Here is a 19,332-nt window from a genome sequence, read left to right on the forward strand (position 1 = left end):
CGTCCGCGCAGCTAATGGCGCGCTCGATCCACGATCCCCCGGGAACAGCGACGATAATTAATGCCTCGTTACCGGCGATTATTAAGTATAAAACGCGAGCTTAAGCGAGCCGCTAACGATGTAATCGAGCGATATCGTTGAGCCAGCTGAGCGAGGCTCGTTTCGCGAAAACCAGCCGCAGAAAGTGGGCTGATCGAGACATCGAACCGTTCCCTGGACATCCGCGGCACGCCAGGCATTCTTATCGAGGAATCGCATCCAAACGATCGTTTCAGCGGAACGTGTTAAGAGATAAGTATATAAGAGAAATCGTGGGGGATGTGGAAATCCCTATGAAACGCCGATGGAACATGAATTTCATGCAAGACCGAATCGCTATTATTATTTATTATCGTATACTGCTGGACACTATTTTTTGCCGATCGTCCACGCGAGAAGTTAAACGACGCAATTGATGTGAAGTAAATAGTGTATCATCTGATACATAGATGGAATTGTTTTAAATTATCAATTATTAGTTAGAAGACGATGACTTATCGCTCCCAGTTTAAGAATTAGTAAACAAGTGACTGTTCAAAGCGACAAACTCTATCGCCAAAAAAAATGTGTCGCAATAAATTAGCCCTCGTTATAAATTTTCTAAAGAGGTACGTAAATTTCGTCTATTCAAATGGTTTTCTCTGTCTTACTTACATGAAAAAATTCTGAAACTTTGTGAATATGCAGGGAATTCCCTCCTGATTCTAACGCAATTTTGGTTTGCTGCCCAAATTCACTCTAACCGGGTGTAATTGGCCCCTGAAAATCCGGTTATTTTCCAATTTTGTGTTATAACTCGCGAGCTGAAAAATAATATTTTACCATCTGACAGATCTAATTAAAAGAAGTAACTTTTGTCGCGAAATTTTTTTTCTATCTCTTGCAGTTCGCACAAAATCGGAAAATAGCCGAATTTTCAGGGGTTAATTTCACCCGCTTCGAGTGAATTTTGGCAGCGAACAAAAATTGCGTTGTAACCTGTAGGAAGTCCCCTACATAAAGCTTAGTCAAATAATAACTGTGGAGCAGTATAAGTAAGCAAGAAAAATGACCAGCCCTTTTGCTTCGTGCCTTTCCTCGGACTTCCCTTTCGGTCATCCACGTAGATCAGACAGTTGCCTGACCCAAAGACTGGCGATCCAGTCGCAAGTGTTGCGTTGAGGCTAGCCGCCGTCGTAGTCCTGCATCGCAATTGTTTGCCAAGGACCACACAGGAATGGGCGTTCTCGGGTTCGCCCGCTGGAGAACACCGTGTCCGGCCGTGGACGTCCAAGTGGCTGACAATTGACACCCGTTTCCGGTGCTTCCACAAAGAAGCGACGCGGAGGAGGCTCCTCGAGGGAATATGGGGCACGTGCCCTCATCGTCGCATCGCGTGCCCGCTTTCACGTGCGTGCACGCACGCCCACGTCCAGCGTTCTCTTCCTCGCAATATGTTCTTGGTACTGGGAACATAATACGGTCATGCTGGAAAGCTTCCTTCCTGCGCGCACGTACTTCTCGATAGTTCTCCGCCGCCATATGGCACCGGCCGCGGGGGCTTCTTGGCACGAGATGAAAGCAAAACTGGACGAGATGCAACGGCCCATGCACGAGTGCATGCTCGCGTGCACGCTCGATGATAATGACTCCCCGGCTGATGGACATCTAGAGACGTCTACGCGATGTCTAGCTCTGTGAATCGGTTAATGTATCCTCGACAGGAGTATCGCCGTTTACCTTTTCGAATTCCAGGTAACCAGCGGCCTAGAATTATTGTCTGATAGCTCTGCGGAATATCCTATGTGCTTTACTTTTGTTTCTTTCCTTTAAAGCATATTGCCGACGACTGAACGCAGAAAAGTATTCGTTTCTCTCTGATAAGGCAAGAGTCGAAGCTGTGGTAGGAGCCAGTTATCTGTATCTCTGCGAATGTGCAACGCGCGACGTTTGACAGAGCAGAATTATAAAACTTAGACTCGTGACGCGCGGATGCTTTCCGCTGTATTCCTACAACACTGCAATTTTTTGGTCCAGTAGCCACGCGATGAGGATAACGACGCACGCCGAAGGCATCTGAATCGGATAAACGCGTTACGCAACAAATTGCGCGGAAGCACGGGTAGATTAGTTAACTGCGAGCACCTAAGTGCCACTCCAGGCAAAATCAGCGAAGAGGATTCATCGCAATCTCTCGTTTTCACGGGCAGGCGATACCGACTGCACTTCACCCCGCGTTACAAGATCCTCAGCGGTGGAAAGCTGTCGCTCGAGAGCCCTTGAATTCGATATTCTAATGGCCACTGGTCAGGAAATCGGGGCAGCTGTTTACGCAGAACGCTCCGCAGCCACTTGGAGTGGAAAAGTGGCAGGCGGCTGTTTGATCTCCTCTTCTCCGTTTCTTCCTTTTTCTTTTTTCTTCTTTCTAAACCTCGTCGAGTGGACCGCGAGCAAGTACTCGCCTCCTGTTTACGGTAGCCGAGACGCGTGCTTCTACTTTACGAGACTGACGAAGCCCACTCAATCAGAGAAGCTGCGCCTCCCTCTCTCCAGGAAATAAGCCACTCGAGGCTCCCAATTAAAACGCAGTCGCGCGCCGTAAAGAAGCGGGACGGTCGCCCGCGGAATACCTCGAATGGAAAAGAAACCTGGTGAGATCGCAATTAAAGAATGGAACCACCTCCGCCGGGCGTATCAAATCTTCTCGTCCATCCACCAGGTGAAAACTTGCCTACGGGCTTTCCACTTGCCATTTTAATCTCCTTCCGTTTCCACTTAAAGCCTGAATAAAAACTGTTGCCGCTGGTCCGCCCAGCGACCACTGCCATCACTTTGTGGGTCACGCTTAACGACCGGATAAATTATCCCGTGAATCCAATTCGGAAGTGGGTGCACAGTCGATGTGCAATTTTCGAGATCGTTGGAATCCTAACGGGGTAATAACATTTCGCCTAATCCTCGTTCTGTCGACATGTACTCTGGTAATTACGTAGCTACAGTTGCGCCGATACCGCGTGCTGCGAACAATTTTTGCGTAAATCTTTTATGCCAGCTGATTGCATAGGCGATGATGTACTTAACTTTTTACTTCTACGCTTCGTTTCCTTCGATATTCCAGCGAACTGTTATTTGGAGAAAGTAGCCGTGAAATTGGTCGCTTGACTGTTCGAATTGCAGGAGCACTCGAGGATTTGTGGTGATGAAAGGGTGGAGCGAGGCTGCGGGGTTGTTGTTTCGTCGAATCCACCCACTCCTTGTTTATATTTACCAGTGCGCACCGATCTACGATATTAAGAGAACAGGAGGTCGGTGACAGACGGTCGCAGGTCCGTATAATTGGTCCTTCCTCTGCTGCTGATTGTTTTAAACGAGAACAACTCGACCAACTTTAAGTCCCCCGTTACCACCAACACGCGCGCGATTATTAGCGACCGCAGCCACCATGCACGGAACGCTTACATCCGGTTCGTGGGCCGTGGAAGGGTGACAACACGATTCTACGCCAACTCGAGGTGTAAGTACAATTCTAATCTCATAGAGAGTATCGCGTAGCAGCGTTCATTTCCAGGCACGAAAGCCTGTCGAACACCGCGTCGATTAGAAACTTACGGGACCCTAATCCTATCCTGGACCATGAATTTACAGTGGAAGCATATTCTGTATAGGCACAGCGAACAGAAGGGCTGTGTGCATTGGAATGAAGGAATGTGCACTGTTTCTTAATTCGTAGGAGGATACTGAGTGTTCAAGGGGGAAGTTGGAATTATTAAATCTACAGTGTATTAGATCATGCGTATTACATTAGAGTATATTAAATCTAGTCACTAGAGGGTGTACTAAAATATGTGGTACAATTTAAAAGAAATAATCCCCCTCGTGGGAAACAAATTTCACGCAACTGCAGATACATAAATATACTAATTTTAATTACCTTTATTTCCCTCGTTTTCTCTTTCAACATTTCTTCCTTTTTGCAGCGTTCAAGAGACGTGCTAGTAAACTCAGGCTAATCACAGTCGGAGTTGCAGCCTGCATAATTAATCTAGAGCCCTCTGTTTTTCAACGACACTAGCAGTTGACGTATAATTTACTCGCATTGCCGCGATACGCAGGCGAAAGGTAATTCGAAAGGGTCACGAAAGGGTGGAAAACTGAAGGGAACCGTGGCGTTATCTTCGCACGTGATCGTACAGCTTTCTCCGACCCTATATGTCCCTTCGAACCTTGCTCGTAAAGCCGCCCTTCCGTTCAGTCAGTGCACCCAAAGACCTCGCCGCGATGCACACCTGACTGCGATTGCCGCAACCAAGGCGATAAGGTCGACGAGGGAGAGTTATCTCGAGCGGAGGTGGTTCTTTTCATGAATAATGCAGAACCTGGCAGCGAGGCAGTCGCCGCGAAATGTATGCCCCGGAGTTTTAAAGGTATTCGCTTAAAATTCTATAACACAGCTCCCATTAATATTCCTCGTTTATGCTCGTAAAGTGTCCCGCGCGCGGTGCCCAAATTACGGGAGTCATTTATCGATTCCGCGGCTGTAAAAGTCCTCGACGCAGGCCGGGCTGCATTCCTCGCGGTGGTTCCTCGCATTTTCGCGGGGCTCATTAACGCGGGACGAGATTATTGCTCGCAGGTCGAAAATGAACGGCTAGCCAGGCGGTGACGCGCTGCTTCGCTTAACCCATCCTCTTGACTTCACTTGACCAAGTGTCAATAAGTCGTGCGCTATGTTAGGACCGAAAACCAGCTGAGCAGCCTAACCTTCGACCATGCGAAGAATTTTCCGTCAGACAGTAATTAAAGAAAGTGGAATCTATTTTCAATTAGTAGAGAGGTTCGCTAAACGCACAATTATTGTTGGAAAGAATTTACTTTGCTCAGGGATGAAACTAGGGGGTGAGTGAGCAGTGCCAGCCTCGCCGAACGAGAAATCTTCGTAGAGAAAAGACATAATTTTGCAAAAACTACAGCAATCGCTTTATTCAAATTTATACATTACACTATTTCATTAAGAATAATGAAGGTACACATTTTATGGAGAAGTAATTAGAATTTATCTGTTTAAAATTTATTCATCTGTTATCAAGCAGGAAACAAATTGGGGTACCTGCGATATGTTTGAAACCAGATAATAAACAGTTTTATTACAATTTTTTTTATGAAATGTGTGAACCTTTTAAGGTGGGCAATACAAGGGGGTGAAATGTTTAGGTGGCGGGGTGCCAAACAGAATCCTTGCCCCGGGGGCTATACACCCTAGTTTCGTCCCTGGCTTTTTTTTTCATCGATGAAGAATGGCTGATTATTGTGTTCAGTCAAAGTCACGTCTGCAGGGGAGTCTATTTTATTCTCGCTGGGGGTGCAGGTGCAGCGAGCACCTGCCACGCGATGCACTTCATCATCGCCTCGTTGTGTCAACCCACACAGAGACACTGTCGAACGACTTCGATGACGCGCGTTTCGCCGATCTATTTCCAGAATGGCAGCCTCGTAAAACTAATATCGGTGTGTCGTAATAAGCTCTGGACGCGACTTCGACGGGTTCGTTGCACCGGAAGTTTCGTGTTCGTGGCTTTAACTCTTTCGTCAGAGCCGTGGGGAAGCTCGAAATCGCGGTAACACGGTGAACGGCGATAAGATGCTCTCCCCGACTGATGTGGGAAATCGTCGACGTGCGTACGAGCGGTATCGTTTATCATTGTTAGAGCGTGATTGATAATGGGCGTGATATACTCCCTCGTTGACAAGCTACATCGTCCCCATATTTGTGTAAAAGTCAAATAACAGTTGGAAGTAGCCTAAAGTTAAAATGTTTCACATTTAAGACTCCAGAAAGATGCGACAGGCAAAAATTAAATGAAATCGAAAAGGAAGGCTACACCCTTCCTTCGGGGATGATTTAAAACCGACTTGTCAGAATCGAAAATTCGGAGGGTATATTCCTTTTGCGACGTAGGTGCTCGATACGCAGAAATTTTTTTGACATTCCAACTCGAAGGGGGTAAAAAAGGGTGAAATATATTTTCTCGGATTGCTTATGATTTCTTAAGCCCGATTAGATATCAACTTGGTTTTTACTTATAAAGGTTACCCACGCGAGTGTCTAAAAACCAGATTCAGCATTTTGCCCGAATCAACCCCTAAGGGAGTGAAAAGGGCTGAAATTTGTTTCCACGGATTTCTTAAAATCAGTTCGGCCCGATTAGATATCAATTTGATTTTTACTTCAAAAGGTTACCCACAAAAATGCCTAAAAATCAATTTCAGAATTTTGCCCTAATCAACCCCTAGGGGGTGGTGAAAAGGAGTGAAATGTGTTTTCACGGAATCTTTAATATCTCTTAGGCCCGAATCGAAGCTCGAGTATAGTTTGCTAGTGATTATATATACAGTAAACTCTCGGAACCGATGCATACATTACTGTTATAAAACCGATATAATATCGGTTCTGTAGAACCGTAACCGAAATCGATATACTCAGAAGTTCCAACAGAGTCCACCTTCAACTCCAATCGAATTCTGCATCCTAGCACTGTGCACCGCACGCTTCCAAGTGGATTCCATTAAATGGGGTTCAAAGGACGACGGAAAACTTGGGCTCCCCATTCATGTATCACCAACGCATAAACCCCGACAAAAATAGCGCGCCGTGCTTATAATTATTCAAACAATACTCTTGCGGCGTGATACGAAGCCCAGGGATATTTCCAACGGCCACTGATACGAGCAATTATCTCCTTCAGAGACACCCGTTACATGGCTCGCAAGAGATACGCCGCTGTCCTGGCGCCGTGCCTATCATTACGTTGTTTAACTCATAATACATCGTAACACGTACGCTACCGCTCCGTGTATCGCAGCCGTTTACGCGTTACAAGCAGCACACGCGCGCGTAGATCGGCGGCCCTGCGACCGGCGGTCGTGCACCACATGTGGATCCCGCCGCGATCGTGAATCCAACCAGACAGAATGAATGTAGCCACTGTGCCCGGCGCCTCTGCCTCCCCGTGAAAACTCCTCCGCGACCTCGCGCAGAACCGAGGGAAAATTAGATAAAACTGTTAATTGCCCGCGTTCAATCAACGTCAAGCTTAACGACCCAGCGTGGCAGATAGTCGCTTTTGTCGCGTCCCCTGAACGTTCCGCAGCGGCGAGAGCCGCGCCGCGATCTCTAATTGCCGGGAGATTAATTGCGCGCTCTCTGTACGCAACAGAGGGCTCGCTGGTTTTCCATTCACCGGCAGAAACAGCGGAATTTCTCTTCCGCCCGGTCTGACCAGGATCACCCGGTATCATCGCCGCGTTCGACGCTTCCGGCTGTTAGGAACCCTTGCACGTTTCCCATCCGGTCAGCTTTTGAGCGTCAGAAGAGCCTGCATTCCCCGGATCAATGGTTCGCATCCTATCCAGTCCGTTGATGCGGTTCCCTCCGCTCGCTGCACGTTTCTGTATCATTGGTCACCGGGTTTCGTAACTGGGTAATTATCATGCATCGACATCTGACTCACTCGCGAAAAGTGATCGGCTTGTGGTCGCCTAGTCATGCTACCAGCTTTTCCTCGTAAACGGCGCCTGATCATTTTCCGGAGAAACGGTGCCGGGACTTGAATTTGTTTTAGTGAAACGCTCCAGGATGCGGCTTTGTTTCCGTTGCAACAATTTATGCGTGGCTCGCGGAGGCCCAAGGCAAACACGATTATCAGGCAAACGTAGGATAGAGTCGCTCGTTGATATCGCGGGAAGATATAAAGCCGGGGGAACCGCGAGGAACAGTGGACAAAGGCGGTAAAAGAGGATAAGGAGGATGAAGGAACTTACTACAAACCAAAGGGCGGAGGGGTTGGATGAGCGAAGGGAAGAGTGAATGGGAGCACTGTGCGGCAGATGGTCGGCTCTGACATCGCGATCTCTGGCCCTGCTCCATCGCTATTTCCCGATGATGAAGGAAGATCTGTGCCGGTGGTACGCTACGGGGAATCTCGGTGGAGATAGTGCCACGGCGTGACCTCTGGTAATTAAGGAAAATTTATTGCTCAAGTGGGAAGGGGCAATGATACTGGGCGGGCGAAGTATGAATTGCAATTAATAGGAATGGGTTGTAGGAGGGCGGCTTCAATGGCCAGATAGAAGAGTCTCTGTAAATAGACGGCGGGAACATATCACGGACTGTCACAACAATCCCATTGCAATAAGTTTATTGATAGAAATTTGCTAGCCAGTTGTTGAAGCTACGGTACTGGCTTCTCGAAGAGTCTAGGTGGGTTCCATCCGCGGGGCAAGTGTCCCTGGCGATTTTTCCGCGGTTGTACAGTGGCGTGCGTTTTCTGATGAAGATACGCGTGTAGTCGCGTTACCAGGAAGAGGATAACAAGCGCGTGTACCAGGTAGCAGCGACGAAAAGGGGAATCGCACGTCGCCAGGGAAGACGAGATGATTAATTCCTGCGGTCGAGATCGAGTAACACGACACTGCTCGCGAGCCCAGCCACGGATCCGAGTTTTTATCGCGTGGCCAGCTCCGAAAGCGTAATAACCCGAGGACAGGTTTCGCTGCTCCTTTCTTCTGCGTGAAAGCTCACGGAAGCTCTGAAAGAGGTCGAAGCGTACCTCCAGGTTTTCAAAAACGCTGATTAAAGGGTGGTCCAGCTGAAAGCAGCCCATTGTGCGGAGTGGGTGCCAAATTGTGCGTCGATAGGACGAGTGACAGCCATGAACGAGGGTATTCATCAATTTCAACGCCCCCGATCGGATCGGATCGTATCTCCGCGCCGTGGAAGAAAGTGATCCACTGTGCCTCTGTATCAGACAGTAAGGCACGTTTCCGGAAACATCCCCGCGATTGTCGTTCCACGTGGCGTCGCAAAAGGTGCCTGAAAAAAGGTGCCTGAAAAACCGACACGCGAGTGCGTTTTTCGCGCTACTGTGCGCGACCGCATTGGGGTTCTACGCGGCACCGCCTCCTTCCTTCGCTTTCAGAATTGCACCGCGGACCGAGGGTATCATTATTCGAGCCCCGTATAAAGGGGACGTGGTGGATAGCGAAGCCGTACGAGAGGAATGTTAAGTGTCGCAATTGCGATTGTTCGGCGTTGTGCGAACACGAAGCGCGGCCATCTGCACCGGAGACTGGAACCGCAGTGGTTGTCCCTTATTCGGCCACATGTCGACCGATGACAGGCCGAAGAAAGGGTTCCTCGGCAATTGTGCGATTGAATGAGCGAGTCCAGGACCGCGTGAATCGAAACTGAAGCCAAGCGGCGCGGAGGTTTTGCGCAACCCGCGGTCGAGACTCTCGGCGCAAAGGAAAGTGGGATGCGAGCGGGAAATTCCAAATGGAGCGAGGCGTTTGCATAATATTCGCTGAAGCAATTTCACGGAAACCGGTAAGTAGCTTATTAAGCCGGCTCGATGGGGCCCGATACTTTCAGTCGCCAACACGAGGAATCAAGGACGGCGTGCACGCGGATTCCCAGAATGCAATATCACGGCCCACACTCTGACACGATTGGCTGCGATACCGCGGTACCCCTGGTGACACAAAACCTTTCGGCGCCTGTGCGCGACAAGTGATCGATGCTGTGCTACTGGAGTGTTTAGCACGTGCCCGAGATGTGAACACTGCGTAATCGTGCGCAAACTCGCGAGCTATGTGGCTGGGAGGTATTGGAAATTATTTCAGCAATGCGTTACGCATTCTGTACATAGAGGATCGGTAATATAGTCTTCCAAGCCTTCGTCTTGAAGTCCAGGATCTACATCTTCTTTTATAATGATTTTCTAGGAACAGATGGCTTCTAAGAAGAATTCTTATTCTACCTTTTTGATTCGTTTCTTGTCCCCTTTGAAGTACCTAGCCTGTATACTTTCATCATATTTCTGCTCATTGTTCATAGATTACAGCAATAACTGCACTTGATCAAGACGAATACATTACGCAGCCGGAATAATGCACCGATTAATGCCGGCACAATGCAATAAATACGTAAAACGATACAACCAATTGCCCGGCATGCGTCACAAACAGGCTGTAGAACGATTCTCGGTACAGCGTAACGACTGCTCGAGAGTAGTTTCGCGTACTCGTTCAGCCACGTGTGAGTAGCCAGCTGCAAGTGCTTTCACCGGTGGCTCGTGACCAATCCTTAGCGACATTCACGCTTAAAGAATTCCCCTTGCGACGATCTTCATGAATGGGCAACGCCACGCTCCGATCTGCGGATCCCTCTGCGCTGGGTAATCAGGCTTTCTTATTCCAGAGGAGCGATCGACCTTAATGGCGATGGTCACCGCGATTGGGGAACTGGTTCGAGCGGAATCCCCCGCAATGATCGTCAGGAACGTACTTGAAAGGTGAACGTGCGTCACGTGTTGCACAATCGTCGATTGTCGTGCACGTTAAGCAACGAATTCCGGCTCTCGAGCGCTAAATCGCGGATGTGACTGCGTGGCTATCTGGCGCGTAATAAGGGCCACGTTTCAATTCCGAATTCACGCTCGGTGGCATTGAAAGGAGCAGAAGCGAAGGATTAACCAACCCTGGAGGCTAATCTCCCGGGACAGCCTAACAGCCACTCGGTTCGCGCTAATAACTCGAGGATCTCGTGGCTGGAATTCCAAATACCTGCCCACGCTGGGCTAAGGGAAGTCAGTTGGACGAGATTACTTTCAATGCTACTGCAATTCAGTTTGCTTCCTGTCTCTTACGAATGTCTGCCCTTCAAAGTCTATTAGTAGAGTTTATGGTGCAGCAGGTTTTTATTTTGTGTGCGTTGCTTTCAGTTCTGATAGCGATTGGGACCAAAGATCGGATGGGGATAGAGGACTCTGAAGTTGGGCTAGAAGCTTGCCTAATTCCCTTAAGCCGGGAATCCACCTGGAAGCTAAGCTAATCTATGATAAGTTATATTATGCAATGCTATGCTATGCTAAGTTTGAACAAATTTAGCTTCAATGCATCCTTAGGGAATCGTTTCCACCAAAAGCTGAGCTAAGCTATGCTATGTTTTATTTTTTATAGCATAGCACAGCATAGCATAGCATAGCATAGCATAGCACAGCAAAGCATAGCATAGCATAGCACAGCATAGCATAGCATAGCATAGCATAGCATAGCATAGCACAGCACAGCACAGCACAGCACAGCATAGCATAGCATAGCATAGCATAGCATAGCATAGCACAGCACAGCACAGCACAGCACAGCATAGCATAGCATAGCATAGCATAGCATAGCATAGCACAGCACAGCACAGCACAGCACAGCATAGCATAGCATAGCATAGCATAGCATAGCATAGCACAGCACAGCACAGCACAGCACAGCATAGCATAGCATAGCATAGCATAGCACAGCACAGCACAGCACAGCATAGCATAGCATAACATAGCATAACATAGCATAGCATAGCATAGCATAGCATAGCATAGTATACCTTAGCTTAGCTTCCAGGTCGATACTCGACTTTAGCTTCTGAACAAATATTGAAGCTAACTTTTTTCAAAACTTAGCATAGCATAACATAGCAAAGCATAGCAAAGCTTAGCATAGCATAGCACAGTATACCATAGTTTAGCTTTCGGATGTATCCCCGGCTTTAGACTCAAGCACAGTGGCTCTGTTCCTTATTTCATTACTGGAGCAAGGTACCCAAAAATGGGGAAGGTTCCCCAAGATCCATTGACGCGAGCCCTGCATTGACAGTAAGACTCTTCTGATTGGTGCCAATCTGGAAACTTTTTCTCCACCCCGATACGCGGCCGGTTCGTGGAAAAACGGGTGAACGGCACCGATAACGGGAGAAAAGGGTACACCCGAGACGCGCAGAGCGCTGATAAACGGAAAGAAGACAGTGGTATTTATATTCGATGATCGATGGTCGCTCTTTATCGCGAACGGAAGCCGAATCACGGATTCTCGGTACTAATTGGAGATGGCGGAAGTCTGAGCGGCGGCTGTGAATGAATTCGACTTTATCTGGAGAAAACTCGGCGGCAGGAGGGGCTAGTCGCGATTACACAACAGTTCCAAGGGCTGTAATCGCTGAGGCTTGTTCCGCCTGCGAGCCACGCTTATCTGTGGATTTGTTTGCTCAACGTAACTCGCGATGACCGATTTGGCCGAAAGCGTCAACGCGTTTGTTTAAACGCTGGCTGCTTACGAAAGCAAGTCGATATCTGTTGTACTAAAAAGTTGAGAAGGAATAGGGTGGAGCGAGCACCTCTAATCCATCCATAAAACACTGGAGGAAAAGGAAACCCCTTGGTCCCAATACTTTTTCCGTCACGACCGCCAACGGTGTTTTTGTAAGTTTCCAGGCGTGTTTACTTAACCGTCGACCACTCGGTTAAAAATCACATGTCTCTGATCTGCTCCAAAACGGAGGAGTTCATCTCGCGAGTCAGAAGTGGATAATAGCCTATAATTATCCATGAAGAAATAAGGGCGGGTGCTGTTAAGCCTTCTTTAAATAGTCGTCGCGGGTGCTCGCAGGATTGCAACGAAGGGTTAATCAAAATCTGATCTATTTTCTCCTCAATCACACGTTCTCCATTGACTTATTGATTTACTGGTACCGATGAAGGATCACGACTGAAGATCATTTCGAAGAACTGAATCAGACAGAGCTCAGCTTAGAATTCACTTGGAGGACCAGAATCTAGACAGGAGAAATGTGCATGGTTTTAATATCTTTCGAGTAGGAGTTGCGGTGATAGTTAAAGTTCCAAGAAATTAGATTTCGGTGGGTGTATCTGGTCTGGCGAGGCAGGGATCTACTATGCAACGTTTAGGTAACGCAAGAAAGATCTGATTCTTTGTAGGAAACGTTTCTGGAAGATATTTAGCTAACAAGGATGGTTACAGAATGCTATGACATAACGGCATTCCTCGGCTAGGAAAATGCTACCTAACGCTATTACATAACCCAGCGCTTCAGAATATCCTTGTAATAAACTGAGAGACATCGCGGCAACCCCAGGCTCGAAATTTTAATCGTGCGAAGATGAATACCGTTCCCCCCGACTCCCTTCGAGCGGATACATAAAAAACGCGGCTTGAAAGGAGGCATAACTGTGACTACGCGGAGGGTTCCATGGGGGAAGCATCCTTGGGTCTGGGCAAGGACCTCTGGATGACTCGTATCCTGATTACAGGGCATTGTGATAGGGCCCACAGTGGAAAGCCTTGACGAGGATGCAGCACACCGACGTTGGGGCTTCCCTTTCCTCGAGATGCTCCGCCATGTCGCCGTCATGCGGGTGCGCCGGCACGTAATAATTAATGCGACGCACAATCTATTACGCCCCCTCGCTTCCTGGTCTGTCGATGGAGGAATCGGAGCAGGAAGAGCGAAGACGGCGCTCTGTTGGTACACAGATTTCCCTGACTCGGCCGAAACATTGTCTGCTCTCATTACACGCGACTACGAGTTGCGTAAGGACACCAAACATTATCCTGGGGAACACTGTGAAGTCTGAAAGCGCAGTGCACATTCCGTGCCCCCAGTTCCTCGAAGGGCAAATCACCCTGGAGTATCAAAAATTACTGTGGCTGAGGACGCGGTGCAGCGGGAGAGTGGAACATTGGAGGGACAATGGGGTTAAGGATAATCGAGATACTATCGCCAGGTTCGTTCGACCTTGTGTTCAGGCCAAGAAATACACGCTGTGGGTCTTTACTCTTTCCCCTCGATGAATTTAACCTTCCTCCAACCGAAGACGAGGAGAACGCTCGTATGTAGGTAGGTGCTACGGGAATGATGGGGTAAAGGAGTCATTTCGAAACAAACCACTCTTGAAAATGCCCATGCACGGTTACGATTTGTCCGCGTTGCTGCTGATGAGAGCTCGCGTGATTAGAAAACATTGCAGAAAATACCGAAGGATCACCTGCTAGCATAGTAAAGGTCGATGGATAAAAGTTAGACATTCCAATGGAACGGAGCGAGTACGTTTTATCGAGATCGGTTGGAATAAAAGGCGCGCGTACACAAGAAAGCCGGAACCACGGGCCGCTGCGCCGGATGTTGCGAGGCCTCAGAACACGGGACAGGTCCTGGGGCCCAGAAGCGGAACGAAGCAGTGGAACGCGATTTCGTACGTGTCGCGGAGATAGGGCGATCGATCTGGGAGTTCTGGGACAGGCATCGACGAAGAAATAATTTCAGGCCGCGGTGGATCGAATTTCTTTAAAGCGAATCCTGCGGTTTTCAGTCACTGTGCACGAAGAATATGGGAGGTCGATTATGTAGGGTAAATCTACAGTAAAGAAATAGCAAGAAACGTCGCGTAAACATATGTAGTTTATCATCAAACTTACACAGAATGGAAGAAAGCTATTAAAATCTGATACAGTAGATTAATTAGCCAGCCATATAATTAATCGATGCATAGCGCGGTGCTTTGGTGGCAAAATTTTTATCTAAATAAAATTTCGAATAACGAATAAATGTTAGAAAATTATTCGCCATGTGTCGAATAAAATTAACTCGGGTTAACGAACGAAATAATTTTTTTAACTTTTATTTAGTTTAATAAAAACTTCGCCCGCCTCTGTCGAATATAAATAAAAACCGTTGTTCTATTCTATGTTTACTGATCACGAGCGTATAATTTCGCATCGCAGTGGCGATTCGACAAGCCGATAGACACTGATATTGTCAAGATCATTGCACGGGGCGGTCGATTTCTCAGCTTTCGCGCCGCTTACGTAAAGCCGTGCGGTAACGTGGAAGCCGCAACGGCGCACGCATCTTCGCGCTCTTCCTACGAGTCCGTCGACGCAATCGAAAAAACTTGACCAGAATGCATTATTTTGTTCTGTACCGGTTCCCAGCTTCCCCGCGAAGTGCAGGGGAACGAAAGATCGTTGCTCCCCTGCGCGTTCTTTATCTTATCGGGCAGCCGATAAGACTTCCGTGGCCGCGTTGCATCGAAATTAGAATTACTTTCCAATACACCTACTAGCCTCCAACGAGTCGCTCTTCCGCTGGCACCCACTTTTATCGCGCTCGTTCCCGTGCTACATCGTTTCTAATTTAACGAAGCTTGAATTTACTTCGTAACTTCTGGCTGCTCCTAAGTAACCCACCCACGATAGAAAGTAAAGTAAACCGAGAGGGGCTAGGCACGATTAAGTGGATCGGGGGTAACGGCGTCATCGAGCAGTTTTTCATCCACATTAAAGTCGCGCGCAATGTGCGACGCCTCGGCATGCGGGGTTCTCACACAGAATCCTCGGTTCCGCCGACAAAAACTGCGGGACGGCCCGGGCAAAGATAAACTCGACTACCGAAAGACACCGAGAGCCTGCAGGCACCCCGTATCGGGGACAGGGTTTTTCCGAAACGCTTCTTTCACAGCTTCGAGGAACCGCCTACCGAATCGCGAGGTGTAAATCACCAGCATGGCATTTCACGGATTCGCTGTGAGAAATCTCTGTAAAAATATACAACCTCCTGTGTCCAGGATGCTTACACGCGACCGCAGATGGCTCCTCGAGGAAAGCTAACGGAAAAACTCAGCGGCTTGTGCTCGTCCTCTGCGCGGCAGCGTGCGAAGCGTGCCAAGCAGACGCAAACACAATGGAGATGTAGCCGTATATCGATGTATGTATTCAACAGCCGGCCGTTTAATATCTGGAGCCGCAGAAACTGGGATAATAATGCAAGGCAAGGCTTTTGTAAATGCAGCGACCTTAATTTTTGTCGAACGAACTTCGTACCGGCGACGACTGCGTATCGGCGATAAGTCTGCCTGGCGAATAATTGACCTTAATCCCGATTAGACCCGCGACGCCGTCGAAATTCCATTTGGAGGGGACGCTTGCAGCCGACGTTCTCGTATTCGAGTGGCTCGAGTTTACGGAGGTCCTCCCCTGTTTCCTCGCAGATGTCGGGGAAAAAGTGGCCTCCCTAAACATCTTGCCGGGATGAAGGGCCCCGGGAGAGTCATGTTTCTGTCCTCGCAAAAAGGGATGCGAAACCGCACGACTCGCAGCGGGATGAAGTCGGCCAGACGGATCGTGAGAATGGCACCCCCTCTCGAAACCTGCCTGCCTTCCCACGAAAATCCACGGGCGAGCACTTTCCTGGACAATGTCGCGGTAATTGGCGCAGATGCAGCGCGGCCGGCCGTCGGTGTTTTAATTCGGGGCGACGGCTAGGGTTTTTGTTGATCGCGAGGCCCCGCTTGCGTAACCGAAAGAGTGGCTATTTTCGGAGCGCGGGTAATCGCGCGATAGAGCGCGTCAGGAATGATCGTGGATTAAACACACGTCCCGCCGATGGGACCCCATTAGCGCGGCTCCCGGCAAGGACACACGTGGTCCAGCTGTTAATAAGTGCAGGGAGCCGTTTTGCTCTCGTTTTCACGAAACCGTTTCACCCGTCACGGATAACGCGCTGTTCGCCTCGTTGGATTCATTAAGCGACCGCGTCATTGCTTTTTCTGCACTCCGACGTTTTCGACCTTTCTCCGGACTGGACGCGCGACTTTTTGCATCGCGCGGCGATCCTTTTTCGTCTCCGCGGCCAAAAGTGGATAGGAAAGTGTCTTTATGGGCGCGCGCTCGGTGAGGTGATCGTGATTGGTGGTTTAGTGGAGATCTCTGTGGACTTACCTGTTGTGGGGTTGCGTCTGCGGGCGAGAAACTCGAAAGGGCGGTTAAGGGTGCGAGCGAGGCGCACGAAGACGCCCTCGAGGGTGGCGGTGTGTGACCAGGAGTTGGACTTCCGCTTCCGCAACTACTCGCACCCCCGCTAGACGCGAGGCTTACGCTGTCTGCTCGCCCTCTCCACGGCGAGACTGACACGTGCTTCAGCATGCCTCTTCTGTCTCACCTGAAATCAGGATTTCATAGTTCCCTGAAACTCTGTCAGACTTCTTGGAAATTTGATGGTAGGTATATCATTTGGAGTCTGGATAATGGAGACACTGAATTTAATCGACAAACTTCAACATACACCCTTTGTATATTTAAATAGGATCTTGAACCCTCCGTGGTCTCACCTTCTAATAATCACAAATTGGTCATATGGGGTTCATTGCACTCATTTTTGAATGACCAATTTTGTATTTTTGAATCTTTTAACTTTCCAGTGATAATTGTGCATACAATCATGCTTTCCTGGAAATGTAATTTTTGATACGTTGAAATTTGTACTTGATAAAATAGTTGTGGATAAGAGATTTTTTTTTGTTAAAATTCACCAAATTTTTAAATTTTATTATCAAGTTCTAAAAATTTACAGAAATATTGGCAAATACATATCCTGGCGTGCGACACACCCCGTATGACCACGAAGGGTTAACTCGAGGGACAATAGATTGGGGGATCATTTAATATAGAATCCTATTTTGTATTCTTGCACACCTGCTGTCTTTGCCATTGGAATCGAGTAATTGGACCAGTGTATTTCCACGAGCAAAAGCAGGTGTCACCCATCTTCTATTCAAATGATACTCAACATGAATTATGACTGATAACAGCTTCGCGTAGCAACAGCAAGGAAACTGGGCTACTTTGGGCATATCAAGCACCGGGCAAGGACTAGCAAGAAACTTAGGAACAGGTTAAACCCGACTACAGGTAAAATTTCTTGCTCCAATTTCTGTTCATCTTCCGAATATAGAGCTGCAGCTATTTTGAACCGTCGACGAGTAAATTGAGATAACACGGACGTGAGTTTTCCTTAAAATAGAACAACAGTTCAGTAACATCCTCCACTTCCCCCTTGAACGCTGCAAAAGGAAATAGTCTCGGCGAAGGCCGCTCGATAATTATCGGGGAGCGACGTGATTGCCCGGTGAGTAAATGTGGAAAGTTGAGTTACAACCACTTGCAAGAAGTCTAGACAGTCGCACACGCGCGTAGAGCGCACCTCCGTGCAGTTTCATTTGGAAGTGAAACCAGAATGGCAACACGGAGACCATGCCCGTAAGAAATCGTGTAGGAGCATTGGAGTGGCGCGTAAACGCCTAAATGCAGCGCATCTGCATACCAGAAGCTCGAACCACGAACATTCGAGCCAGCCGTCCGGGCGCAAGAGTGCAGAGGGGCACCTACGTGGCCCGATTGTTGAATATTTCCATAATGAGGAAGCGCAAGAAAAAGGTAACTATTCCCACAGTGTTAACTGTATTCCTCCCATTAATAATAAGTAACCGTTCTAGGATCTCTCCGGTTGAAACGCTCTACAGCCGCGCGTAAAACAGCGCTCGGTGCTGAATTCACTGATAAAATCCATCGCATTTCTTTCCATCTAATTAAGAATGCTTTGCGCGGCTGGAAAACCATAAACGGCCATAAACGTCCCGTCACGTGCACCGAGAAGGATGCGCCTCGATAACCTTATCACACCGCATAAAACTCTATCTGTACTCACTTTTACGAAGTCACAGCTGAGTGCAGGCTGCACCCGCGGTTCGGTGCATACGTCAATGCGCGGGAAACATGTTTACACTTGGCGAACAAGCGGCATCGAGCGCATCCAATCACGCTGTCCTAAACACTGGCTGGTAAAATCCTTGAGAGCGGTGCACGATCAACAGCACCCACTGTTCGATACAGTCACCGGTTTCGATCCTCCCTCTCGCCGAGAACGATCCTCGAGTTTGGGTCCTCGAACGCGGCGAATCACTGCGTACCTTTCGAGGACAGTTCTGAACAGTTCACACGGCACGGTTTCAAATAAAACAATTTTTAATTCGATTTCGCTGGCAGTGTCTTTTTTATCAGACGCGAATGACAATCCTGTGCGGTACTGTGATCCTCGGCGATCGAACCGCACGCCTCTACGTGCGTTGAAATCACCCGTCACACGACTGCACTTCGTGCCACACGCCACGAGCGCTGCGCTACGACTGAAGCGGACGCGTGAGCCGTCGAGTAAGTCAGCGTAGTAAGCCAGCTTAGCGGCGTGGAGGAAAGAAAACGACCTTCCTACGGAGTGCACGAGACGCGTCGATCGCTGGGCGAATGTTCCAGTGTGCGTCGGTGTGTGCTTGTGCGGGGGCGTCGACGCGAAGCTCGGCACTGGCGGGTCGTATGTCCACGGACGGTCCTCGCTCGAAGCTCGCAACTTTTCAGCAACGCGTGGGCGTCCGAGCACGAAGTCGAAGGATGCTTCGGTTCGATTTCCCTTTTCTGCCGAGTCGTCCCTTCCCCTGTTCTGGGGTGCATGTTTAATAGTACACGGGCTGGTGGGTCTTTGATTATCTGTGATTATGTAACGGCGCAACGGGTGGAGTGGTTTGTTTTGGGTTGATGTCTCAGACGAGTTATTAGTTAAAGGAGCGAGGAAATTATAGAATGAAT

General features: G+C 48.6%; 1 protein-coding gene across 1 annotated transcript in view; it reads right to left on the minus strand.

Moving 5' to 3' along the window:
• Window positions 1-18,912, minus strand: part of Rau (RA domain-containing protein rau) — a 29,855-nt gene extending 10,943 nt beyond the window's left edge. Inside the window, exons 1-2 of the mRNA XM_076823106.1 lie at window positions 18,401-18,912; window positions 16,636-16,855 (exon numbers count right to left, since the gene is read on the minus strand). Of these exons, the coding sequence (XP_076679221.1) occupies window positions 16,636-16,839 (204 nt within the window). The 5' untranslated portion in view covers window positions 16,840-16,855; window positions 18,401-18,912. The remainder of the gene's footprint in view (window positions 1-16,635; window positions 16,856-18,400) is intronic.
• Window positions 18,913-19,332: the final 420 nt, after the last annotated feature.

This window comes from Andrena cerasifolii, chromosome 11 (assembly GCF_050908995.1).
Source record: "Andrena cerasifolii isolate SP2316 chromosome 11, iyAndCera1_principal, whole genome shotgun sequence".
Lineage (NCBI taxonomy): Eukaryota > Metazoa > Arthropoda > Insecta > Hymenoptera > Andrenidae > Andrena > Andrena cerasifolii.